A 25,584-nucleotide genomic window follows, 5' to 3' on the forward strand; every position below is an offset into this window, starting at 1 on the left:
GACTTTAGTCAGAGCATTCGGTGTTGTATGATGATCTGCTAAAACCTTTCCTCCAAAGTCTCATCCTACAGGCTATGAATAGATGACTAATGTGGCCAAGACTGCATTTTTTTTTTCCTGAGGCAAAAATAAGAAGTGTTACTCCTAGATCAAGGAACAGGCCTTAAACAATGAGTCTTTGATGTGTGTTAACTTGTTGGTAGATTTAGACCTTGGCCTCATGTTTTGAGTACTTTTTAAGAGAAAAGATTTACAGTTATCTGGAAGATCATGAAGGTGCACAAGTTCAGCAAAGATGACTGTTGAGTAGATATTTTGAGGCCACTGAAGGTCTTTTTGGTTTCTGTTTTTTATGAATCGGAATGGGAACAAATACAAACAGTGGAATAAGTGCGAAGAAAAAAATTGTGTGGAGACAAAGAGAGCATATTTTAGTCTTGAGAAAATGTGAGGCAGCTACTGTTCCATTCCTCCGAGAGAAATTCCTTCTCTCACCAGCTTCACCAACAAGTGATCTAAAATTGGCAAAGATGGTAAAAGTAGCCATCTACTAAGTTCAATATAGGCAACATATATATGGACCTAGGTGTAAGATGAAATGCTGTGTAATATACAAAAAAGTGACAGTTGAGAAAGTTGCAGTCAGGAGAAGCAGTAGAGTGAGGGAACTATTGTGAATTGCACAATATTCTGTGTACAAGACATTCTCCTAGACCTAGAAAGTATTTTATCATATTCAATAAACAAAATAACCCTGAGAAATATGTAGATTATTCCTCCACATTGTAGAGTTTGGATAATAGAGACTTTGAGAATATAAGTGATTTTATCAAGGTTACAAAGCAAGAGCGTATGAAGCCAGAATTTGAATTTGGTGTAAGACCTATACAAACAAGAATAGAGAGCAGTATTAAAGAGGTTTAAAAGTGAACCATTGGAGTTGAATGCCATCAAGCTCTCTTTAGTTTAGAAATATTTGAGGAAGTCTTCATGAAGGAGGTATCATTTGAGCTAAACTTTGCAAATAGAGGAAAGGATTTTAACAGTTGAATATGGCAAGGAAGATCCCTTGGAGAAGGAAATGGCAACCCACTCCAGCATTTTTTCCAGGGAAATCCTGTCAACAGAGGAGCCAGGCAGATTGGGCTACATTCCATGGGGTTGCAAAGAGTCGAACATGACAGAGGGTGCGTTGTGCGTGCACACACACACGCACACACACACACAACAAGGAAGGCAAATAAGTGATAGAGTGGAAATTGAATCCAATTTAGTCTGAAGCTGAAGTCTTTTTTTTTTTCACTACAAATAACTAAAACAGAGAAAATGTGGGTAACCAATGAAAGAAAATATGAATTTTATTACCTTAAGCTTAGAAAAAAGGTTGAAAAGGGAGGTCTAGAGAAGAATAAGAATACCCTTCAGTGCAAATACAGAAGGTTCTATGTTATAGAATTGTTGCTCAGTTGTTCATTCATGTCTGAATCTTTCTAACCCCATGGACTGCAGCACACAAAGCTTCCCTGTCCTTCACTGTCTCCTGGAGTTGTTTCAGTCTCATGTCCATTGACCTATGATGCCATCCAACCGTCTCATCCTCTGTCATTCCCTTCTCCTGTTCTTAATTTTTCCAGCCTTTGGGTCTATTCCAGTGAGTCAGCTCTTTGCATCCAGTGGCCAAAGTATTGTATCTTCAATGTCAGCATCAGTTCTTCTAGTGAGTGTTCAGGGTTGATTTCTTTTAAGATTGACTGGTTTGATCTCCTTGCAGTCCAAGGGACTCTCAAGAGTCTTTTCCAGCTGCACAGTTTGAAAGCATCAGTTCTTCGGCTCTCAGCTTTCTTTATGATCCAACTCTGGCATCCATGACTACTGGAAAAACCATACCTTTCACTAGACGGACCTTTGTTGCCAAAGTGATGTCTCTGTTTTTGAATACTCTGTATAAGTTTGTCATGGCTTTTCTTCCAAAGAAGATTTTAATCTAATGATTGCAGTCACCATCAGCAGTGGTTTTGAAGCCCAAGAAAATAGTCTCTCACTGTTTCCCCATCTATTTGCCATGAAGTGATGGGACCAGATGCCATGATCTTAGTTTTTTGAATGTTGAGTTTTAAGCCAGCTTTTTCATTCTCCTCTTTCACCTCCATCAGGAGGCTCTTTAATTCCTCTTTGCTTTCTGCCATTGGGTGGGATCATGTGCGTATCTGAGGCTGTTGATATTTCTCCTGGCAATCTTGATTCCAGCTTGTGATTCGTCCAGCCTGATATTTTGCATGATATACTCTATATATCAATTAAATAAGCAGGGTGACAATATACAGCCTTGATGTACTCTTTTCCCAATTTGGAACCAGTCTGTTGTTCCATGGCTAGTTCTAAACGTTGCTCCTTGACCTACATACAGGTTTCTCAGAAGGCAGGTAAGGTGGTCTGGTATTCCCATCTCTTTAAGAATTTTCCACAGTGTGTTGTGATCTACACAGTCAAATGAAGCAGAAGTAGATGGTTTTCTGGAATTCTGTTGCTTTTCTATGATCTAGTGGATGTTGGCAATTTGATCTATGGTTCCTCTGTGTTTTCTTTTTTTTTAAAGTTAATTTATTTATTTTAATTGAAGTATAATTGCTTTACAGAATTTTGTTGTTTTCTGCCAAATATCATCATGAATCTGCCTCTGCCTTTTCTAAACCCAGACTGTAAGTTGGGTCATGTACTGTTGAAGCCTCGCTTGGAGAATTTTGAGCTTTACCTTGCTAGCATGTGAAATGAGTGCAATCGTGCAGTAGTTTGAACATTCTTTGGCTTTGCTCTTTTGGGATTAGAATAAAAACTGACCTTTTCCAGTCTTGTGGCCACTGCTGACTTTTCCAAATTTGCTGGCATGTTGAGTGCAGCACTTTAACAGCATCATCTTTTAGAATTTGAAGTAGCTCATTCCGTCACCTCCATTAGCTTGGTTTGCAGTAATGCTTCCTAACGCCTACTTGACTTCACACTCCAGAATATCTGGCCCAGGTGAGTGACCACACCATCGTGGTTATCTGGGTCATGAAGACCTTTTTTGTACAGTTCTTCTGAGTATTCTTGCCACCCCTTCTTAGTGTCTTCTGCTTCTGTTAGGTCCACTTCATTTCTATTCTTTACTGTGCCCATCTTAGTGTGAAATGTTTCCTCAGTATCTCTACTTTTCTTAAAGAGATCACTAGTCTTTCCCATTCTGTTGTTTTCCTCTATTTCTTTGCATTGTTCACTTAAGACTTTCATATCTATCCTTGCTATTTTTTGGAATGCTGAATTCAGATGGGTATATCTTTCATTTTCTCTTTTGCCTTTCACTTCTCTTCTTTTCTCAGCTATTTGTAAGGCCTCCTCAGATGACCATTTTGACTCGTTGCATTTCTGTTTTTAAATAAACATATTGTGACAGGCTTGTTGATTGCTGCCTTCAGTTGATCTAATTGGGAGCAGTACTTGCAGAATTATTCATTTGGTTTTCTAGAAGGACCTCATAATAAAGAATTCCCTTAGAATCCCACCGTACACACCATCACTTTTTTTGAATGCAGACCGGATTTTGATGTGCTTAATGGAGGTTCATTTTGCTGGCCACATGGTCTCTTTAATTCCACATTATTGTATTTCCTTTATGTTCTAGAATAAATCATTGCAAATACCATTACTAGCTATGGAGATTATATTTTATTTCTCTTCTTGGCAACTCTCGTCTCAGGATCAGTATTTCAGAAAACCTGGTGGGTTGAATGGTAATGGATCAGCACAGAGATAGGGCGGGGTGTGGGGCTAAAAGCATGAGAATTGGAAAATACTTTTGATAGGAGCCAATGTTTTCTCTGATGTACTTATTTTTAGATCAAACCATTTTTTCGTATGAAACCCTTATCAGAGGCTGATAAGGAAAGAGCAAGAAATCAGAAGATTCCCAAACTATCTGAGTTATTGGAACTTGCACAGAAGGAAAAAAAGTTGGTTATATTTGATCTTAATGCTCCTCCACAGTCACATCCTTCCAGATCATCATATATCCGTCTTGTAGTAAGCGTGATCCTTGACTCTAAGATTGAGCAACATCTGGTATGTCTATCTCAATATTCACACTAGAGGTTGAGAAGTGGGTAACTTGTTTCAGGAGCATAGCATTTGAACCTGATGAACCTTGTAGATCTTCCCTGGAATGCTTAAACAATTCTACTCCCTAGAGAAGTAGAATTGGCTGCTTATATAGCTATGGGGTTGGCCAAAAATTCCTTTGGTTTTTAAGTAAAAATTAAAAAGAGACATTTTTCATTTTCACCAAGAAGTTTATTGAACAATGTATTCACTGTTCTGTTTCACTTAAAATAAGGTAAAGGTGTGTGCTCAATTGTGTCCGATTATCTGCAACCCTATGGAGTATAACTTGCCTGGTTCCTCTGTCCATGTACTAGAGTGGGCTGCCATTTCCTACTCCAAGGATTCTTTCCAGCCCAGAGATCAAACCCATGTCTCTTGCAACTCCTGCACTGGCAGGTGGATTATTTACCATTGTGCCACCTGGGAAGCCTTATCTTCTGCTATTTTTCAGGCAACTTCATAATTTCATCCCCCCAAAACTTATTTTTTGGGGGCAAAGAACTGTTCTAGGTGCCATTTACAGTTTTCTGGGGAATTGAAATTTTTTCCATTAAGAGAATTTTATAAAGACAAAAAAAAAGAGGAAGTCCAAAGATGCAATGTCTGCTGAATATGAGAGATGAATCAGAACTTCCCACCTAAGCTGTAACAGTTTTTACCTGGTCATCAAGAAAACAGGTGCATTATCCTGGTGGGAGATTATTCGTTTTCTGTTGACTAATTCTGATTGCTTGTTGTTGAGTGCTGCTTTCAGTTGGTCTCATTGGAAACTGTACTTGAATAACTAATCATTTGGTTTTCTGGAAAGAGTTCATAATAGAGAACTCCCTTCCAGTCCCACCCTATGCATTATCACCTTCTTTGGATGAACACCAGCCTTTGGTGTGTTTAGTGGTGGTTCATTTTGCTGGCCCCATGGGCTCTTCAATTCCACATTATTGTACAGAATCTACTTTTCATCACCCATCACATATGTTTTAATACATAACATTTTCATTATGTTTAAGTAAATAATCTCATGCAAAAATACCTTCAGGAAGTTTTTTTTTTTTTTTTTTTTTTTTTGCTTAATTTGTGTGGAATGCAAACATCAAAGCAGTTAACATAACCAAGGTGGTAAAAATGATTTTCTACACTTGATTTGGATGCTCTCAACCTCAAGTGGTCTTTATGACCATGGAGGATCATCCAGCGAGAAATCTTTTTTTTTTTTCATTTCAGTTGTGCTTTTATCTTTCTTGAAATGATAAAGCATAATATGTGAAAAATGTGACTTTTTCTTCAATCTTAAATATTAAAATGGTTATACAAAAATTCTCCAAATTTATGTTTTCTTAAAATACTCACTAATGAGTACCAGCTGTTACAGTGCAATATAAGAAAATTGTTTAAAATGAAGTTAAAGACAACTAAGTGCTGCTAGAGCCATCTTACAGGAAAAAAAAAAAGAAAACAAAATTTTTGGTCAACCCAATACATGTGCCAATCTAAGAATGAGCCAGTTAAATTTGTATCAGTGGGGAAAACATTGAGGCTGTTTGCTGTTCCAAACCAAATGAAATAAAAGGAAATGTATGTAATGGCTGTACGATGTGAGCTGCATCATCACCAATGTACATCTATTAGAAAAAGGCTTGAGTATGGAACACTAAGGCTTTGAATACCAGCTTTCATTTATGATATAGAAAGTTCTTATTTGAACAGAGATTCATTCATCATGATTTCCAGAATGCTCTTCATTTTGTCAGTCATTCCAAATATCTTTAATTTTCAGAATGTGGAAGAATGCTATGAGAGAAACAAATATGTGTCTTTTTGCAAATAGAACTCTTTCCACAGATGAGTCATAATAGCATCTCCTGTTGGCAGAAAATGACTCTTCTCAAAAATGATTTATAGCATCATTAGCCAGAGGAGATGTTTATGATCCTGACCCTTTATCCACACCTACAAACTCCTCATCCACTTTAGCTAGTGTGGTGACACAGCTCACCTTTGGTCCCATGATGTTAACTGGGAAAACTCAGCTCCAGAACAAAACTAGTGACAGCCCCATTTTAAGAGTTCACTGGACAACATTAGGGCAGGTTAACTCATTCATCAAAGACTAGAATCTCTGCTCCCTATAGACTGTTACCCATGATTGAATGAGACTCCTCCCATTCTACAAGGGGCTGTTTGTACCAACACAGCTGATTTTTCACTGAAAGACTTCCTGTTTCTCCTTGCAGATTATTTGGTTACCAGGTTCTGATAGGAAGTATGTCAGGAGCAAAGCTCCTGGTTTTCAGCACATTGGCCGGTTATTCACCATTGAAGAACTTAGAAAAGAAAATATCACTAGAATAAATGTTGACTATAAGAGGTTGTTCTACAATGGCTTGAAGTAAGTGTTTAACCCCTCTTGGCATGTATTGCCTTTCTTGCACAAAATCTGCATCCTGGCCAAGTAATTTAGGTTCCCCCTCCCATCTCAGGATTTCTGGGTTTGGCCATCTTTGTGGAATTCCCAAATTTCCTCTTGTTATCCTTTTCTCGCTATCTGCCCTAAAACGTTTATCAAAGGGTAGACTCTGTTATTGGAACATAGTCTACGGCCCCTTCTCCTGTCCTCCAATCAACCCACTTTTGAGTATTCTTGGTATTTTTCTTTTTACACAATGTAAGTATTAAAAAGTCAGAACTCAAAAAGTTATTGATTTCCTCTTCCAGATTCCAGTACCTTATAAATGGCTTTGTGATCCCAATATCCAGATCTCTTATAGTAATAGTAAATAACATAGCTAAATCATTGTTTTAAAAAATTTGAGACAGACAAGTATGAGAAGAAAGAAAAATTATTAATCATCACATTTATAATTGTTAATATTAGAAATACATTTTCAGAATTAAAAGTACCTGGTAGTAAAGCAACATTTTAAAATTTATTAATCACTGTTTACATTAATCCATATTCCCTTTCTGTTAGATTTTAAGGTATTTTTTTCAGATAATTCTAAATTCATCAGAGACAAAGTTTCCTTTGAGATATAGATGTAGCTAAATTTATAGATTTAGCATACCCTTTTAGCCTACACTTGCTCAGCACTGCGACAGAGGCCATTCAATATCATGGTGATCCAACCTATGCCCCAACCAGTAACACTGAAGAAGCTGAAGTTGAACGGTTCTATGAAGACCTACAAGACCTTTTAGAAGTAACACCCAAAAAAGATGTCCTTTTCACTATAGGGGACTGGAATGCAAAGCTGTGGTCCGTATGATCAGATGGCTGGTTTTCTGTGATTGTGTGTGTCTGCCCTCTATGCCCTCTCACAATACCTACCATCTTACTTGGGTTTCTCTTACCTTGGATGTAGGGTATCTCTTCACGGCTGCTCCAGCAAAGCGCAGCCACTACGCTGAATGGTTGAAAGGTTCTATGAAGATCTACAAGGCCTTTTAGAACTAACACCCCCAAAAGATGTCCTTTTTATTATAGGGGACTGGAATGCAAAAGTAGGAAGTCAAGAAACACCTGGAGTAACAGGCAAATTTGGCCTTGGAGTATGGAATGAAGCAGGGCAAAGGCTAATAGAGTTTTGCCAAGAGAACACACTGGTCATAGCAAACACTCTCTTCCAACAACACAAGAGAAGACTCTACACATGGACATCACCAGATGGTCAACACTGAAATCAGATTGATTATATTCTTTGCATCCAAAGATGGAGAAGCTCTATACAGTCAGCAAAAACAAGACTGGGAGCTGACTGTGGCTCAGATCATGAACTCCTGATTGCCAAATTCAGACTTAAATTGAAGAAAGTGGGGAAAACCACTAGACCATTCAGGTATGACCTAAATCAAATCCCTTATGATTATACATTGAAAGTAAGAAATAGATTTAAGGGACTAGATCTGATAGACAGAGTGCCTGATGAACTATGGATGGAGGTTAGTGACATTGTTCAGGAGACAGAGATCAAGACCATCCCCATGGAAAAGAAATGCAAAAAAGCAAAATGGCTGTCTGGGGAGGCCTTACAAATAGCTGTGAAAAGAAGAGAGGCGAAAAGCAAAGGAGAAAAGGAAAGATATAAGCATCTGAATGCAGAGTTCCAAAGAAGAGCAAGAGATAAGAAATCCTTCCTCAGTGATCAATGCAAAGAAATAGAGGAAAAGAACAGAATGGGAAAGACTAGAGATCTCTTCAAGAAAATTAGAGATACCAAGGGAACATTTCATGCAAGATGGGCTCAATAAAGGACAGAAATGGTATGGACCTAACAGAAGCAGATATTAAGCAGATATTAAGAAGAGGTGGCAAGAATACACAGAAGAACTATACAACAAAGATCTTCATGACCAAGATAATCGCGATGGTGTGATCACTCACCTAGAGCCAGACATTCTGGAATGTGAAGTCAAGTGGGCCTTAGAAAGAATCACTACGAACAAAGTTAGTGGAGGTGGTGGAATTCCAGTTGAGCTATTTCAAATCCTGAAAGATGATGCTGTGAAAGTGCTGCACTCAATATGCCAGCAAATTTGGAAAACTCAGCAGTGGCCACAGGACTGGAAAAGGTCAGTTTTCATTCCAATTCCAAAGAAAGGCAATGCCAAAGAATGCTCAAACTACCGCACAATTGCACTCGTCTCACATACTAGTAAAGCAATGCTCAAAATTCTCCAAGCCAGGTTTCAGCAATACGTGAACCGTGAACTTCCAGATGTTCAAGCTGGATTTAGAAAAGGCAGAGGAACCAGAGATCAAATTGCCAACATCTGCTGGATCATGGAAAAAGCAAGAGAGTTCCAGAAAAACATCTATTTCTGCTTTATTGACTATGCCAAAGCCTTTGACTGTGTGGATCACAATAAACTGTGGAAAACTCTTCAAGAGATGGGAATACCAGAGTACCTGACCTGCCTCTTGAGAAACCTATATGCAGGTTAGGAAGCAACAGTAAGAATTGGACATGGAACAACAGACCAGTTCCAAATAAGAAAAGGAGTACATCAAGGCTGTATATTGTTCAGTCTCCTTACTGATTATATATCTATTTATATTTTCTAATTCTTCATGATGCAGTCTGGAATTTGTCCTTTTCACCTTGGCTATCTAATTTGTTGAGATACAATTGGTCATACTGCTATATCCCTTATAATCCTTTTATTTCTGTAAAACTTGTAGTAATGTGCCCACTTTCATTTCTGATTCAGTAATTTGAGTCTCTTCTCTTTATCTTAGTACCTCTAGCTAAAAGCTTATTAATTTTGTTGTTTTCAGAGAACTAACTTTTGGTTTCTTTGATTTTCTTTATTGGTTTTCTGTTCTTTATTTTGTTTATGTCTTTCCTAGTCTTCATTATTTTCTTCCTTTTGCTATGGGGCTCAATTTGTTTTTCTTTTTCTAGTTTCTTAAGTTGTAGTTATATGGTTGATATGAAATCTTTCCTGTTTTTTGAAAATTCTTTCCTTTTACTTTTATTAAAATATGCATATAGCTCTGTAAGTTTAAGTTGTACAGCATACACAATCAATTTGCTTACATTCATCATTAAATGATTATCACAAGAAGTTGAATGAATATCCATCATCTCATATAGATACATAATTGGAGAAATACAAGGTTTTTTCTTGTGATAAGAACTCTTAGGATTTCCTCACCTGACAGCTTTCACATGTAACGTACAGCAATGTTAATTATATTTTTCATATTGTGCATAGTACTTCTTTTTAAATATTTTTAATTGAAGTATGGTTGATTTACAGTGTAGTGTTAGTTTCAGGGGTACAGCAAATTGTTTCATATATATATATATATATATATATATACACACACACACATATATATGTATATATTTATTTAATTTTTCAAATTGTTTTCCATTATAGGTTGTTAAAAGTTTTAGATGTAATTTCATGTGCTATACACAAGTTCCCTTTTTGTTTATTTTATATCTGATAATGTTTATATCTTAATCCCAAACTCTTAAGTTTCCCTGCCCACCATTTCCCCTTAGGCAACCATAAATTTGTTTTTTTTATGTTTCTGTTTTATAAATAAATTTGTTTGTAACATTTTTCAGTTTCCATTAAGGTGATATCATATGATATTTGTCTTTTGCTGTCTGACTTCACTTAATATGACCATTGCTTGGTTCATCCATGTTGCTGCAAATGGCATTATGTCATTCTTCTTATGACTGAGTAATATTCCACTGTGACACACACACAACAAGCATCTTTATACGTGTATCTGTTAGTGGACATTTAGATTGCTTTCATGTCTTGGCTATTGTAAAGATTGCTGCTGTGAACACTGGGTACACATACCTTTTGAATTAGATATTAGATTTTTTTCTCTGAGTGTATGCCCAAATGGGTTTGCTGGATTCTATGGTAGGTATATTTTTAACTTTCCAAGGAAACTCCATACTGTTCTCCTCAGTGGCTGTACCAATTTGTATTCCCACCAGGAGTGTGGGAGGATTCCCTTTTCTCCACACCTTCTTCAGCATTTATTGTTTGTAGATTTTTTAATAATGGCCATTCTGACTAGTGTGCAGTGATGCCTTGTAGTTTTTATTTGCATTAAGACACTGATACTGGGAAAGATTGAAGACAGGAGGAGAAAGGGACAACAGCGATTGAGACGGTTGGATGGCATCACCAACTTGATGGACTTGAGTTTGAGCAAGCTCCAGGAATTGGTGATGGATGGGGAAGCCTGGTGTGCTGCATTCCATGGGTCACAAAGAGTCGGACATGACTGAGTGACTGAACTGAATAATTAGTGATGTTGAGCATCTTTTCATGTACATTTTGGCCATCTGCATGTCTTCTTTGGAAAAATGCCTATTTAGATTTGCTGCCCAATTTTTGATTGGATTGTTTGCTTTTTTGCTATTGAGCTGCAAGAGCTATTTGCATATTTTGTAGCTTAATCCCTTGTCAGTCACTTAATTTGCAAATATTTTCTCCTATTCTGTGGGTTGTCCTTTCATTTGTTTATGGTATCCTTTGCTGTGCAAAAGCTTTTAAGTTTAATTAGGTTCCATTTATTATTGTTTTTATTTTCATTACTCCTGGAGATGATTGAAAAAGATGTGATTTTTTTCAGAGTATCCTACCTATGCATTCTTCTAACACTTTTATAGTAGCTTGCCTTATGTTTAGATCTTTATTTTATTTTTGTGTATTGTGTTAGAGAATGTTCTAATTTCATTATTTTGCTTCTAGCTGTCTAGTTTTCCAGCACTGCTTATTGAAGAGACTGCCTTTTCTCCATTATGTAGTCTCACCTCCTTTGTTGAAAATTAACTGACCATAGGTGTGTGGGTTTATTTCTGTTCTTTATATCCTGTTCCATTTATTTATACTTCTGTTTTTGTGCCAGTACTATACTGTTTTGATTACAGAGCTTTGTAGTATAGTCTGAAGTGAGGGACTGTGACTTCCAGCCCCTTTGTTCTTAAGATTGTTTCAGCTCTTTGGGGTCTTTTGTGTTTGTGTACAAATTTTTAAATTTTTTTTTCTAGTTCTGTTTAAAGTGCCATTGGTAATTTGATAGGGATTTACCTGAATCTGTGTATTACCTTGGGTAGTATGGCCATTTTAACAAATTATTGACAACGGGAATTTTGCAGAAGCTAACACCTGTGGCCAGCAATTTGTTATGTAAGTGAATATTGGTACATCTCCGGTCAGTAATATTTGGGTAACAAAAACTTATTGATAGGTCTGTGGTCAGTAAGTTGTTAACAGTATTGATTTTTCTATTCCAAGAGCACAGTATATCTTTCCATCCTTTTTGTACTATCTTTAGTTTCTTCCACTAGCATTTTAACAGTTATCGAAGTACAGGCCTTTTGCCTCCTTAGGTAGGTTAATTCCCAGGTATATTATTGTTTTTGATTCAGTGGTAAATGGCATTGGTTCCTTAGTTTCTCTTTCAGATATTTTGTTGTTACTGTATAGAAGTCCAATGGATTTATATACATTAATTTTGCATTTTGCAGCTTTATTGAATTTACTTATTTATTTATTGGTGAGTCCTGGTGGTTTTTTGGTAGTGTCTTTAGGATTTTCTGTGGATAATATGTCCTCTACAGACATTGACAGTTTTACTTCTTCTTTTCCAGTTTGGATTCATTTTATTTATTTTTTCTCTTATTGCTGTGTCTAGGACTTCCAAACCTATGTTGGATGAGAGTGATAGGAGTCGGTCTTCTTCTCTTATTCCTGATCTGATCTTAGAGGAAGTGCTTTCAGCTTTTTAACTTTAAGTATGATGTTAGTCATGGATTTGTCATATATGTGGCCTTTATTATGTTGAGGTATGTTTCCTGTTTTCTCACTTTCTTAGTTTTTCTTATCAATGGATGTTTAAATTTATCAAAAGCTTTTTCTGCATCTATTGAGATGATCATATGGGTTTTATTCTTCAGTTTCTTAATGTGGTTTATCACAACATTTGATACTATTGAAAAATTATTACAATTCTGGGATATATCCCACTTGATCATGGTATATGAGCCTTTTAATGTATTGTTGGATTTGGTTTGCTCATATTTTGTTGAGGAATTTTGCACCTGTGTTCTTCTGTGACATTGATGATATTGTTTGAAAGGAACACTTCTAAACTCATTTTGTCAGGCTGCCATCACTCTGATACCAGAAGCACACAGAGATATCACAGAAAAGAAAATTACAGGCCAATATTACTGATGAACATAGATGCAAAAATCCTCTGATTTTTTAAATGTAAGCATTGATAGCTATGGATTCCCCCTCCCCTAGCACCATCTATGAATTTTTGTGCATCCCACGAATTTTGGTGTTTTCATTTTCATTCATCTCCATGTATTTTTTCATTTCCCTTGTGATTTCTTTCTTTATCTATTAGTTTATTGAAAGTGTATTGTGTGCTTAGTCACTCAGTCATGTCCAACTCTTTGTGACCCCATGGACTATAGCCTGCCAGACTCCTCTGTCTATGGGGATTCTCCAGGCAAGATTACTGGAGCTGGTTGCCATGCCCTCTTCCAGGGGATGTTCCCAATCCAGGGATCCAACCCAGGTCTCCTGCATTGCAAGTGGATTCTTTACCATCTGAGCCACCAGGGAAGCTCAGGAAGTGTGTTAAGTCCCACAAATATGTGAATTTTCCAATTTTCCTTTTGTTAGACTTCTAACTTTATTGGGTTGTGGTTGGATAGGTTACTTTGATATTTATCTTTTTATATCTGTTGAGACTTAATTTGTGGTCTACTATATGACTTCCGTGGTGGCTCAGATGCTAAAGTGTGTGCCTGCAATGCGGGAGACCTCGGTTCAATCCCTGGGTCAGGAAGATCCTGTGGAGAAGGAAATGGCAAGCCACTCCAGTACTCTTGCCTGGAAAATTCCATGAACTTAGGAGCCTGATAGGCTACAGTCCATGGGGTCACAAAGAGTCGGACATGACTGAGTGACTTCATTTTCAGTTTTATATCTAAATAGGGAATTGTCACATATGTATTTGAGAAGAATGTGTATGCTGTTATTGGGTTGAGCATTCCGTGTCTTAGAAATAGTTAGTTTCTTGTGTTGATTAAGTCCTCTCTTTCCCTACTTATCTTCTATCTGATTGTTCTATTCATATTGAGAGTGGGATATTAAAATTTCCAGCTATCATTGTACAGCTTCAGTTCTGTCAGTGTTTACTTTGTAAATTTTACTGTTCTGTCATTAGGCAGATAAATGTTTATAATTAATATATCTTCTTGCTATATTGAAGTTTTATTAATATACAATGTCTTTCTTTTCCATATATAAGCTTTTTTGACATAGTGCCTGTTTTGTCTGTTGTTAGTATAGCCACCCATGATCTTTTTAGTTACTGTTTGCATGGAATATCTTTTCTGTCCTTTCACTTGCAATCTATTTGTGCCTTTGGATCTAAAATGAGCCTCTTTTAAACAGCATAAAGACGGGTCGTATGTTTTTATGCATTCTACCAATCTGTTTGTTTGATTGGAGAGTTTAATTTATTTACATTTAAAATAATTACTGAAAAGAGGGAAGACTATTGTCATGTTTTTACTGCTGTCTTTTTTGTAAATATTGTTTCTGTTATCAGTTATTTTAATATATCTTATAATTTTTCCCCTTATTTTCTACTTTACTGTTTTCCTTTATGTTTCATTGTTTTGGGGGTTTTTTTGTAGTAAAATACTTAAATCCTTTTCTTCTTTCCCTTTTTATGCATTTTATATCTAAGTTTTTGTGGTTACCATGGGAATTGCACTTACCATCCTAAAGTTATGATACTGTGATTGAATTTTTACCAGCTTAAATTCAGTAACATGCAATAATTGTTCTCCTTTATAACTCCAATTTCACTTATTGATGTCAGAAAAATTTATCTTTATATACACTATGTGCCTCAAAGATAAACTAATAATTCTTATAAATGCAATAGTTTCTCAAATTATGCAGAAGACAACATGTGGAGTTGATAAAGTTACAAAATTACTAGATGTTAGACTAATAATTCTGACTTTCTCCTTTTACTAAAGTATGTGGGAAATAAAGACTATAGTTACAAAATTGTTAAAAATAATACTAGCTTTTATATTTGCAATTGACTTTTATTGAGATCTTTATGTGTCTGTAAGACTTTGATTTACTGTCCCTTGACTACCTGATGCGAAGAACTGACTCATTGGAAAAGACCCTGATGCTGGGAAAGATTACTGGCGGGAGGAGAAGGGGACAACAGAGGATGAGATGGTTGGATGGCATCACTGATTCAATGGATGTGAGTTTGGGTAAACTCTGGGAGTTGGTGATGGACAGGGAGGCCTGGCGTGCTGTGGTCCATGGGGTCACAAAGAGTCAGGCACGACTCAGTGACTGAACTGAACTGGAGGATTCTCTTGAGTTTTTCCTACAGGGTTGGTCTAGTGGTCATGAACTCCTTCAGCTTTAGTTTATTTGGGAATGTCTTAAATTTCCCCTTGTGCCTGTGAATCTCCAACAAGACAAATGTTATTCTCTGTTCTGCAACTTTTTATCTCTACATGTATAGGAAAATGTTATACCGTTAGAGGTCAGAACCTTGAGAATGGGTTATCCTGAGCATTTCGGGCTATAGGCAACATTCTTGCTTGTCTCAAAAGCAATAGAATACACAGATTAAAAAAAAAAAGAGGTCTAATATGGACTCAGATTTGTTCTTTAGTATTATACCTCTTATATTTGAAAGATAGGTTTTTCTGGGTTTATAAATCTTAGTTGACGGCTTTTTTCTTTTAACACTTTGAATATTTGGACCCACTGCCTACTGTCTGCCAAAGCCTGATGAGAAGTCTGAGAATGTTATTGAGGATACCTTGTATGTGGCAAGTTGCTTCTCTTGGTGATTTCAAGATTCTTTCTTTGCCTTTGGCTTTTGAAAGTTTGATTATAGTGAGTCATAGGGTATATCTCTTTGAGTTCACCTTACTTAAGGTTCATTGGATATTTACATTCATATCTTTTATCACATTTGGGCATTCAGCGATTATTTCTTCAAATATTCTCTCTGCCTCTTTCTCTCTCCTTCCTTTGGAACCTAAAAATATATATATTGACTTGTTTTATGATGTCCCACAGATATCTTAGGCTCTGTTCCCTTTTCTTCAATCTTCTTTGCTTCTTTTCTTCAAAATCATAAATATCTATTGATCTATCTTCTAGTTCACTGATTCTTTCTTCTGCTTGATCAAATCTGCCTTTGAATCTTAATAGTCAGTTTTTCATTACAGTTATTATGATTTTCAGCTCTAGAATTCAGCTGTAGTATTTTCTAGGTTTTCTGTTTCTTTATTAATGTTTCCATTTTCTTCATATATTTTAAAAACTCTATCTACATCTTCCTTTAGTTCTCTGAGTATCTTTAGGATGGAAAAGTTTTTGTCTTGTGTATCAGCCATCAGCTCTTTTCCAGGGGCAGTTTTTTTAGATTTAGTTTTTCCTTTGAATGAACCATACTTTCTTGTTTCTTTTTACACTTTGTGATTTTTCTTAAAAACTGGACATTTGAAATTATTATCTGGCAACTCTTGAAATCAGATTCTCCCCTTTCCTCAGGGTTTGCTGCTTTTTGTTATTTGTTTGTATTTTGGCTGTCTCTATGCCAACAGTCAGCCTGAGGGTATAAACTTAAGGTCTTCTCGGGTCTGTAATGTGCCTTTCCCTGGACATATGTGGTCACTTTGCAACTTTCCCCATATATGTAATTGCTTTTCGATGTCCTAATCTTTAATGTCTGGCTCCCAAAAGGGGGAAAAGACATAACTGAAAGATGGGAAGGAAAGAGCGCTGAACCTTTAAACCACTGGAAATCATTTTAGTGGGAAGAGGAAAGATTGCCACAGTTGTGATGTTGGGGGGCAGGGAGGCAATGAGGAAGACAAAAATGCTTGCATGCCTCTTTCTGTGCACATCTGTGGCCAGAAGCAGCAATCACTGATCAGAGCACAGATCCCCAATAATTGGAGGATAGTGACCTTTTTTGCACTCCTTGGCTCTCATAAGCTGTGTGTAAACTACTCTAGGAACATGGGCACACCTGCCTGTCATGTGGCTGGGAGTGTGGAATGGGTAACTACTACTGTGCTAATTGCTGAAATTGACCACAATCCAAGCCAGGCTTCAGCAATACATGAACCATGAACTTCCAGATGTTCAAGCTGGTTTTAGAAAAGGCAGAGGAACCAGAGATCAAATTGCCAACATCCACTGGATCATCTAAAAAGCAAGAGAGTTCCAGAAAAACATGTATTACTGCTTTATTGACTATGCCAAAGCCTTTGACTGTGTGGATCATAATAAACTGTGGAAAATTCTGAAAGAGATGGGCATACCAGACCACCTGACCTACCTCTTGAAAAACCTGTATGCAGGTCAGGAAGCAACAGTTAGAACTGGACATGGAACAACAGACTGGTTCCAAATAGGAAAAGGAGTACATCAAGGCTGTATATTGTCACCCTGCTTATTTAACTTCTATGCAGAGTACATCATGAGAAATGCTGGGCTGGATGAAGCACAAGCTGGAATCAAGATTGCTGGGAGAAATATCAATAACCTCAGATATGCAGATCACACCACCCTTATGGCAGAAAGTGAAGGACTAAAGAGCCTCTTGATGAAAGTGAAAGAGGAGAGTGAAAAAGTTGGCTTAAAGCTCAAAAAACTAATGTCAAAAAACTAAGATCATGGCATCTGGTCCCGTCACTTCATGGCAAATAGACAGGAAAACACTGGAAACAGTGGCTGACTTTATTTTAGGGGTGGAGGGTGCTTCAAAGTCACTGCAGATGTTGATTGCAGCCATGAAATTAAGATGCTTACTCCTTGGAAGGAAACTTATGACCAACCTAGACAGAATGTTAAAAAGCAGAAACATTACTTTGCTAACAAAGGTCTATCTAGTCAAGGCTATGGTTTTTCCAGTGGTCATGTGTGGATGTGACAGTTGGACTATAAAGAAAGCTGAGTGCTGAAGAATTGGTGCTTTTGAACTGTGGTGTTGGAGAAGACTCTTGAGAGTCCCTTGGACTGCAAGGAGATCCAACCAGTCCACCCTAAAGATCAGTCCTGGGTGTTCACTGGAAGGACTGATGTTGAAGCTGAAATTCCGATACTTTGGCCACCTGATGCCAAGAGCTGACTCATTTGAAAAGACCCTGCTGCTGGGAAAGATTGAGGGCAGGAGGAGAAGGGGACGACAGAGGATGAGATGGTTGGATGGCATCACTGACTCAATGGACATGAGTTTGAGTAAGCTCAGGGAGTTGGTAATGGACAGGGAGGCCTGGCATGCTGTGGTTCATGGGGTTGCAAAGGGTTGGACACGACCGAGCGACTGAACTGAACTGAGCTGTAACTTATTAACTATAACATTTAGAGCTTCAGTAGACTCTATAGTATAAAAATATTAATAGTTACAATAGACAGATTCACCAGTGTAATTGTCCAGGATGAGATCAGGTTCTTGGGGTTTCTTTTTCTGCTATCTTCTGAGAATTGTTTGCCGTGAATATAGGTTTTTACTTCTATGGGATTAATGGCTAGAATTAATGGCAAGATGGATTAATGGATTAATGGCAAGAATGCAATTGCTGGGGTATGGTGGTTTTCGAAGTTTTATAAGAAACTTTGTAAATTTTATTTAGCTAAGACACTTCCAAACGTTTTCAGAGGGCCTGTACCTCTTTACATCCCACCAGCAATGTATGATGATTCAGAGCCTCTCTGTCCTTACCAGTCTATGCCATTGTCATTATTATTATTTATTTATTTTTGCTTTGAGAACATTTTTATTAGACATCATTGAATTAATTTGTTTGAATAAACAGCACACAAAACAAAGATTTGCATTGTGAAAATCCTGAAGCTTCTAATCAGCAGTCTGCAAGCTGCGGAGACTTTGGTTTTGTGTCTTTTTAAGTCATACATTTCCACTTATTTTTAGATTTTAAACATAATTGTTTTCCAAAATATTTTTTAACCTACCCTGGGATTTATTTATATCTATTAGTCCATAGTTCAGTTTATTCTGTTATCATGAATCAATGCTAACCCATCTAATGCACCAACACTGAATAGAAATTATTTTGCCATATAATTGCTTTATGGATATGGAAATATCTGATAGGAAAATTAAAGTTTTCAATATTTTAAATCTAACATTTTATAAGTAATAGTTTTTTGGTTTGTTTTCCTTTTATTTTTTATTGAAGGATAATTGCTTTATTGAATTTTATTTTCTGTCAAACCTCAACATGAATCAGCCATAGGTATACATATATCCCCTCCCTTTTGAAATTCCCTCTCATCTCCCTCCCCATCCTACCCCTCTAGTTTGACACAGGGCCCCTGTTTGAGTTTCCTGAGCCATACAACAAATTCCCCTTGGCTCTCTATTTTACATATGGTAATGTAAGTTTCCATGTTACTCTTTCCATACATCTCACTGTCTCCTCCCTTCTCCCCATGTCCATAAATCTATTCTCTATGTCTGTTTCTCCATTGCTGCCCTGTAAATAAGTTCTTCACTACCATTCTTCTAGGTTCTGAATCTATATGTTAGAATACGATATTCATCTTTCTCTTTCTGACTCACTTCACTCTGTATAATAAGCTCTAGGTTCATCCACCTCATCAGAACTGACTCAAATGCATTCCTTTTTATGGCAGAGTAATATTCCATTGTGTATATGTAGCAAAACTTCTTTATCCATTCATCTGTTGATGGATGGACATCCATGGGCATGAACATGCTTCCATGTTGTAGCTACATGTGTCTTTTTCAATTTTGGTTTCCTAAGGGTATATGCCTAGGAGTAGGATTGCTGGATCATATGGTGGTTTTTACCATGGTTCCTGACCCTGAAATGCTACTCTTCTGTGAGGATGAATGTGCCCCCAATGTACCTGGTACCTCATGTACTTTTCACAAGGCTGTGCAAGTACTAATAAATCAATCCTTGTGGGATTGGATATGCATTTGATATGCACTTTTATTTTCATAGATATATAGAATACTCTTTCAACTTTGTCCTTTAATACTAAAGAAAAGGAGGAAACCTATACATGAGTACTAAAAAAATCTGATCTTCTCCAGAAATCAAAACAGTATCAAATAACAGTTGTCCTTCAGAACCAAATATGTGACTGTTAGCTGGTGATTTTTTTTTTCTTTCTCATTCTTTCTTTTGAAAGTGAAAGTCAATTGAGTCCAACTTTTGTGACCCCATGGACTGTAGCCCACCAGGCTCCTCTGTCCCTGGAATTTTGAATTTTCCAGGGAAGAATACTGGAGTGGGTTGCCATTTCCTACTCCAGCCATTGTCATTTTTACTGTAGCCATTCTATAGGTGTGTAGTGATATCCCACTGTGGTTTTAATTTTCATTCTCTGGTGGGTAATGATACTGAACATCTTATCATGTTCTTAGTTGCCTTGGTCTGTCCTCTTTGGTGAAATGTCTTATCATTCTTAACTGAATTTTATTGTTGAATTTTGAGAGTTCTTTCTGTATTATAGATATAATCCTTTGTTGGATATTTTGTTTGCATATATTTGTCCCAGTCTATTTCTGGTCTGTAGCATCTCCTACACAGTCTTCCACAGAACAAGAGTTTTAAAATTTTGATTAGGTCTAATATCAGTTTTCCCTTTTTGAATCATGCTTTTTACTGTTGAGTCTAAGAGTTCTTTTTCTAGCCCACAGGTCTTGATTTTTCCTGCAAGTTTTATAGTTTACATTATATATTTATCTATGATCCACTTGAGTCAATTTTTATATGAAGTGTGTGTGTGGTGTTAGGTTGAAATTTTCTGGGTTTTTTTTTTTTTTTTTTTTTTTTTTGCCTATGCCTGTATGTTTTTGGCCAATTGCTCTAGTCCAGTTTGTTGAAAAAATTTCTCCTTATCCCATTAAGTTGCTTTTGGACCTTTGTTAAAAATCATTTTGACATTTGTGTGGGTCTATTTCTGGGTTTAAAATTATGTTTTACTGTTCCATATGTCTGTTCCTTCTCTAATACCACATTGTTTTGATTACTGTAGCTATACAGTATGCCTTAATACTGGGTGCAATGATTCTCTCTCACTTTATTCTTCCTTTTCAATATAGTTTTAGTTAATTTTGGACTGAGCCTTTTGACATACATTTTAGAATCAGTTAGGACAGAAAGCCCATTTTAGAATCAGTTAGGACAGAAGAGCCTGGCAGGCCGCAAAGAGTCAAACATGACTGAAGCAACTTAGCACACACACATGCGCAAGTTAATTGTACAGAAAAAAACAGACAAACCAAGGAAAGCTTGGTGGTATTTTGGTAAGAATTGCATTAACCTACAGATCAGTTTGAGGAGAATTGACATCTGTATGATGTTGACTTTTCCAATTCATAAATACGTGTGTCTCTTCACTTTAAAAATATTCTAGTTTGGGGTTACAGATCCTATGCTTCTTAATACCTACGTATTTACATTTCTTTGGGTGATTGTTAATGGTATATTGTGTTTCAATTTCTATAGGCTCATTATTAATAGATAGAAATTGTGAATGGTTTTCGTGTGTTGGCTTCAAAAATTTTTACTACTGTTTCCTTATTTCTGTTTCCTAATCTTCTGGTGATATGAATAATTGTCTTAGAGATAGTTCTAGCATATTGGGTAACTAATTGCAGGCACTGCTGTGAAAGTGGTAGTATTATTTTTATCTTACAGTTTATATACTGAGCCTAACAGCCTGCAAAGCTAGTACAAGACAAAGCTAGATTCAAATGCAGACTTGCTCATAGCTGTTTTCAATATGCTATGTCATCTCAGGGTTAAGCAAAATTTTTGAAGGGATTTACATGGTATATTTTGTGAGAAGTTTTCCCTGAAAATGACAACTTGATTAGAATTACTAGATGCTCTACTTACTTTCTGTCTCTATAGACAGTGCACAAATATCTACCAACATGCAGGTGGTGCCAGTGGTGAAGAACCCACCTGCCAGTGCAGGAGACGTAAGAGATATGGGTTCGATGCCTGGGTTGGGAAGATCCCCTGGAGAAGGAAATGGCAACCCACTCCAGAATTCTTGCCTGGAAAATCCCATGGACAGAGGAGCCTGGTGGGCTATAGTCCATGGGGTTGCAAAGAATTGGACACGACTGAAGTGACTTAGCATGCAATGCATAGGGAAATTTGGGTTCCATTTTCCCTAGTAAGTGCTTTAAAAAATTCTTTATATTTGAAGTATAAATATTTACCATATTGGTATTCATTTCTTTTTTCCTTCAGTCAACTGTTTATGAAGCAGGTACTGGCTATACAGAGATGAGTAACACAGAATCTCTGCTTTTAATTCGCTATAGTCAAGTAAAGAAGACTGATAGGAAAGCAGATAGTGTAATAGGTGTTAAGCATTCTGATGGAAGTAAGTACATTTGCTACACAATAGTGTACTGGAGCTGGTGCATATTAGCTTATGGAAGCAAATTGTAGGAATATTTACATGACATTAGTCATGTCCAACTCTTTGCAACCCCATGGACTGTAGCCTGCCAGGCTTCTTTGTCCATGAAATTTTCCAGGCAAGAATACTGGAGTAGATTGCCTTTTCCTTCTAACAGGGCTTTCCTGTTTCTTCCCTCCCTCCCTCCCTTTCTTTCTTCCTTTTCTGTCTTGGGGCATGTACTTTACTAAAATACTACTATTACTGTTAACATAGAAAACAAGCTTATAGTTACCAAAGAGAAAGGGGGGAGGGATAAATTAGAAGTTTGGAATTAAAATAAACACACTACTATATTTAAAATAGCTAGCCAACAAGGACCTAGTGTACAGCAACAGAAAACTGTACTCAAGATCTTATAGTAACCTACAATGGAAAAGTATCTAAAAAGAAGATAGATTTAGATATAGGTAGGCAATGGCAACCCAGTCCAGTACTCTTGCCTGGAAAATCCCAGGGATGGAGGAGTCTGGTAGGCTGCAGTCCATCGGGTCGCTAAGAGTCGGACATGACCGAGTGACTTCACTTTCACTTTTCAGTTTCATGCATTGGAGAAGGAAATAGCAACCCACTCCAGTGTTCTTGCCTGGAGAATCTCAGGGACAGGGGAGTCTGGTGGACTGCTGTCTATGGGGTCACACAGAGTCGGACACGACTGAACCGATTTAGCAGCAGTAGCAGCAGCAGCATATACTATGAATCACTTTGCTATAAACCTGAAACTAACATAACATTGTAAATCAACTATATTTCAATAAAAATTAAAAAAAATAGAAAAATACTAATGTAGGTACAGGAGCAAAAGTATTAAATCTAGTCCTTTGTCCTCACTGAAATGAGCTAATTCAGCATGTTGTATCATAAGATGTCACATGACCAACTGCATCTTGTGATTTAAGCAAACACCTTTTACAAATATGGTGACCAGTTCCCTTTTAGATGATGAGTGTGAGATTAAGTCTTAATTTCCTGTGGGTTCTTTTTCTTTCCAGAGAATATAAAGCAGCTAACATCACCATCAACTTGTACATCATCAATGAACCTTGGCTCTTCTCACTGGCCTGGTGCTCCAGGATTCACTCAGTGACCACAGACAATATTCAGGTCCTAAAGAAGATAAATCACCCTTACTACTTCATGGTAAGCTGGTTGTCCAGATTGTTCTTCCAAATCTAGTACAATAGGAGTCTCTGTCCCCTCTCCACCTTACATTGCTCACGGTGCAGTCTCCAGGGGAGCTAGTTAAGAGCAGAGACTTATGTGACATTGAAGAGGGGACATTTTCTATTCTCTCACCCAGATTCTTCTGTGATTTTCAGGCAGAAATTGTTATTATTGGTATAATCATCACTGTTCATTTAATCCCCACAATGTGCCTTTCATGCATAATGTAATACAGCCCTCTGGGTTAGCCACTAGGAGTATCCTCATGGGAAATCTGATATTTGATGTTATTAATAGCCTTGACATCATCACATGATGCAAGATTCAGAATCAGGTCTGACTCGAGTTTTCTTACTGCACCCCTTATTTCTGAAGGCACAGCAACAATGATAGTGACAAGATGTTTGCGGAAAAAACCAAGTATCAGTTCAGTTCAGTTGGTCAGCCGTGTCCGACTCTTTGCGACCCCATGAATTGAAGCACGCCAGGCTTCCCTGTCCATCACCAACTCCCAGAGTTCACTCAAACTCACATCCATCGAGTCAGTGATGCCATCCAGCCATCTCATCCTCTGTCATCCCCTTCTCCTCCTGCCCCCAATCCCTCCCAGCATCAGAGTCTTTTCCAATGAGTCAACTCTTCGCATGAGGTGGCCAAAGTACTGAGTTTCAGCTTTAGCATCATTCCTTCCAAAGAACACCCAGGGCTGATCTCCTTTAGCATGGACTGGTTGGATCTCCTTGTAGTCCAAGGGACGCTCAAGAGTCTTCTCCAACACCACGGTTCAAAAGCATCAATTCTTTAGCGTTCAGCTTTCTTCACAGTCCAACTCTCACATCCATACATGACCAGAGGAAAAACCATAGCCTTGACTAGACGGACCTTTGTTGGCAAAGTAATGTCTCTGTTTTTCAATATTCTATCTAGGTTGGTCATAACTTTTCTTCCAAGGATAAGCGTCTTTTAATTTCATGGCTGCAGTCACCATCTGCGGTGATTTTGGAGCCCCCCAAAATAAAGTCTGACACTGTTTCTACTGTTTCCCCATCTATTTCCCATGAAGTGATTAGACCAGATGCCATGGTCTTCATTTTCTGAATGTTGAGTTTTAAGCCAACTTTTTCACTCTCCTCTTTCACTTTCATCAAGAGGCTTTTTAGTTCATCTTCACTTTCTGCCATAAGGGTGGTGTCATCTGCATATCTGAGGTTACTGGTATTTCTTCCAGCAATCTTGATTGCAGCTTGTGCTTCTTCCAGTCCAGCGTTTCTCATGATGTACTCTGCATAGAAGTTAAATAAGCAGGGTGACAATATACAACCTTGATGTACTCCTTTTCCTGTTTGTTGTTCATGTCCAGTTCTAACTGTTGCTTCCTGACCTGCATATAGGTTTCTGAAGAGGCAGGTTAGGTGGTCTGGTACTCCCATCTCTTTCAGAATTTTCCACAGTTGATTGTGATCCACACAGTCAAAGGATTTGGCATAGTCAATAAAGCAGAAATAGATATTTTTCTGGAACTCTCTTGCTTTTTCCATGATCCAGCAGATGTTGGCAATTTGATCTCTGGTTCCTCTGCCTTTTCTAAAACCAGCTTGAACATCTGGAAGTTCACAGTTCATGTATTGCTGAAGCCTGGCTTGGAGAATTTTGAACATTACTTTACTAGTGTGTGAGATGAGTGTAATTGTGCAGTAGTTTGTGCATTCTTTGGCATTGCCTTTCTTTGGGATTGGAATGCAAACTGACCTTTTCCAGTCCTGTGGTCAGTGCTGAGTTTTCCAAACTTGCTGGCATATTGAGTGCAGCACTTTCACAGCATCATCTTTCAGGATTTGAAATAGCTCAACTGGAATGCCATCACCTCCACTAGCTTTGCTCGTAGTGATGCTTTCTAATACCCACTTGACTTCACATTCCCGGATGTCTGGCTCTAGGTGAGTGATCATACCATCGTGATTATCTTGCTTGTGAACATCTTTTTTGTACAGTTCTTCTGTGTATTCTTGCCAACTCTTCTTAGTATCTTCTGCTTGTGTTAGGTCCATACCATTTCTGTCCTTTATTGAGCCCATCTTTGCCTGAAATATTCCCTTGGTATCTCTAATTTTCTTGAAGAGATCTCTAGTCTTTCCCATTCTGCTCTTTTCCTCTATTTCTTTCCATTGATTGCCGAGGAAGGCTTTCTTATCTCTTCTTGCTAGTCTTTGGAACTCTGCATTCAGATGCTTATATCTTTCCTTTTCTTCTTTG

At 37.5% G+C, this 25,584-nt stretch overlaps 1 protein-coding gene across 1 annotated transcript in view; it reads left to right on the forward strand.

Moving 5' to 3' along the window:
• Positions 1–25,584, forward strand: part of LOC138427225 (glycerophosphodiester phosphodiesterase domain-containing protein 4-like) — a 125,677-nt gene that overhangs the window by 78,671 nt on the left and 21,422 nt on the right. Inside the window, exons 11-13 of the mRNA XM_069566594.1 lie at positions 3,874–4,095; positions 6,366–6,520; positions 23,160–23,307. Coding sequence (XP_069422695.1) covers positions 3,874–4,095; positions 6,366–6,520; positions 23,160–23,307 — 525 coding nt within the window. The remainder of the gene's footprint in view (positions 1–3,873; positions 4,096–6,365; positions 6,521–23,159; positions 23,308–25,584) is intronic.

The sequence above is a fragment of the Ovis canadensis genome, chromosome 21 (genome assembly GCF_042477335.2).
Source record: "Ovis canadensis isolate MfBH-ARS-UI-01 breed Bighorn chromosome 21, ARS-UI_OviCan_v2, whole genome shotgun sequence".
Classification (NCBI taxonomy): Eukaryota; Metazoa; Chordata; class Mammalia; order Artiodactyla; family Bovidae; genus Ovis; species Ovis canadensis.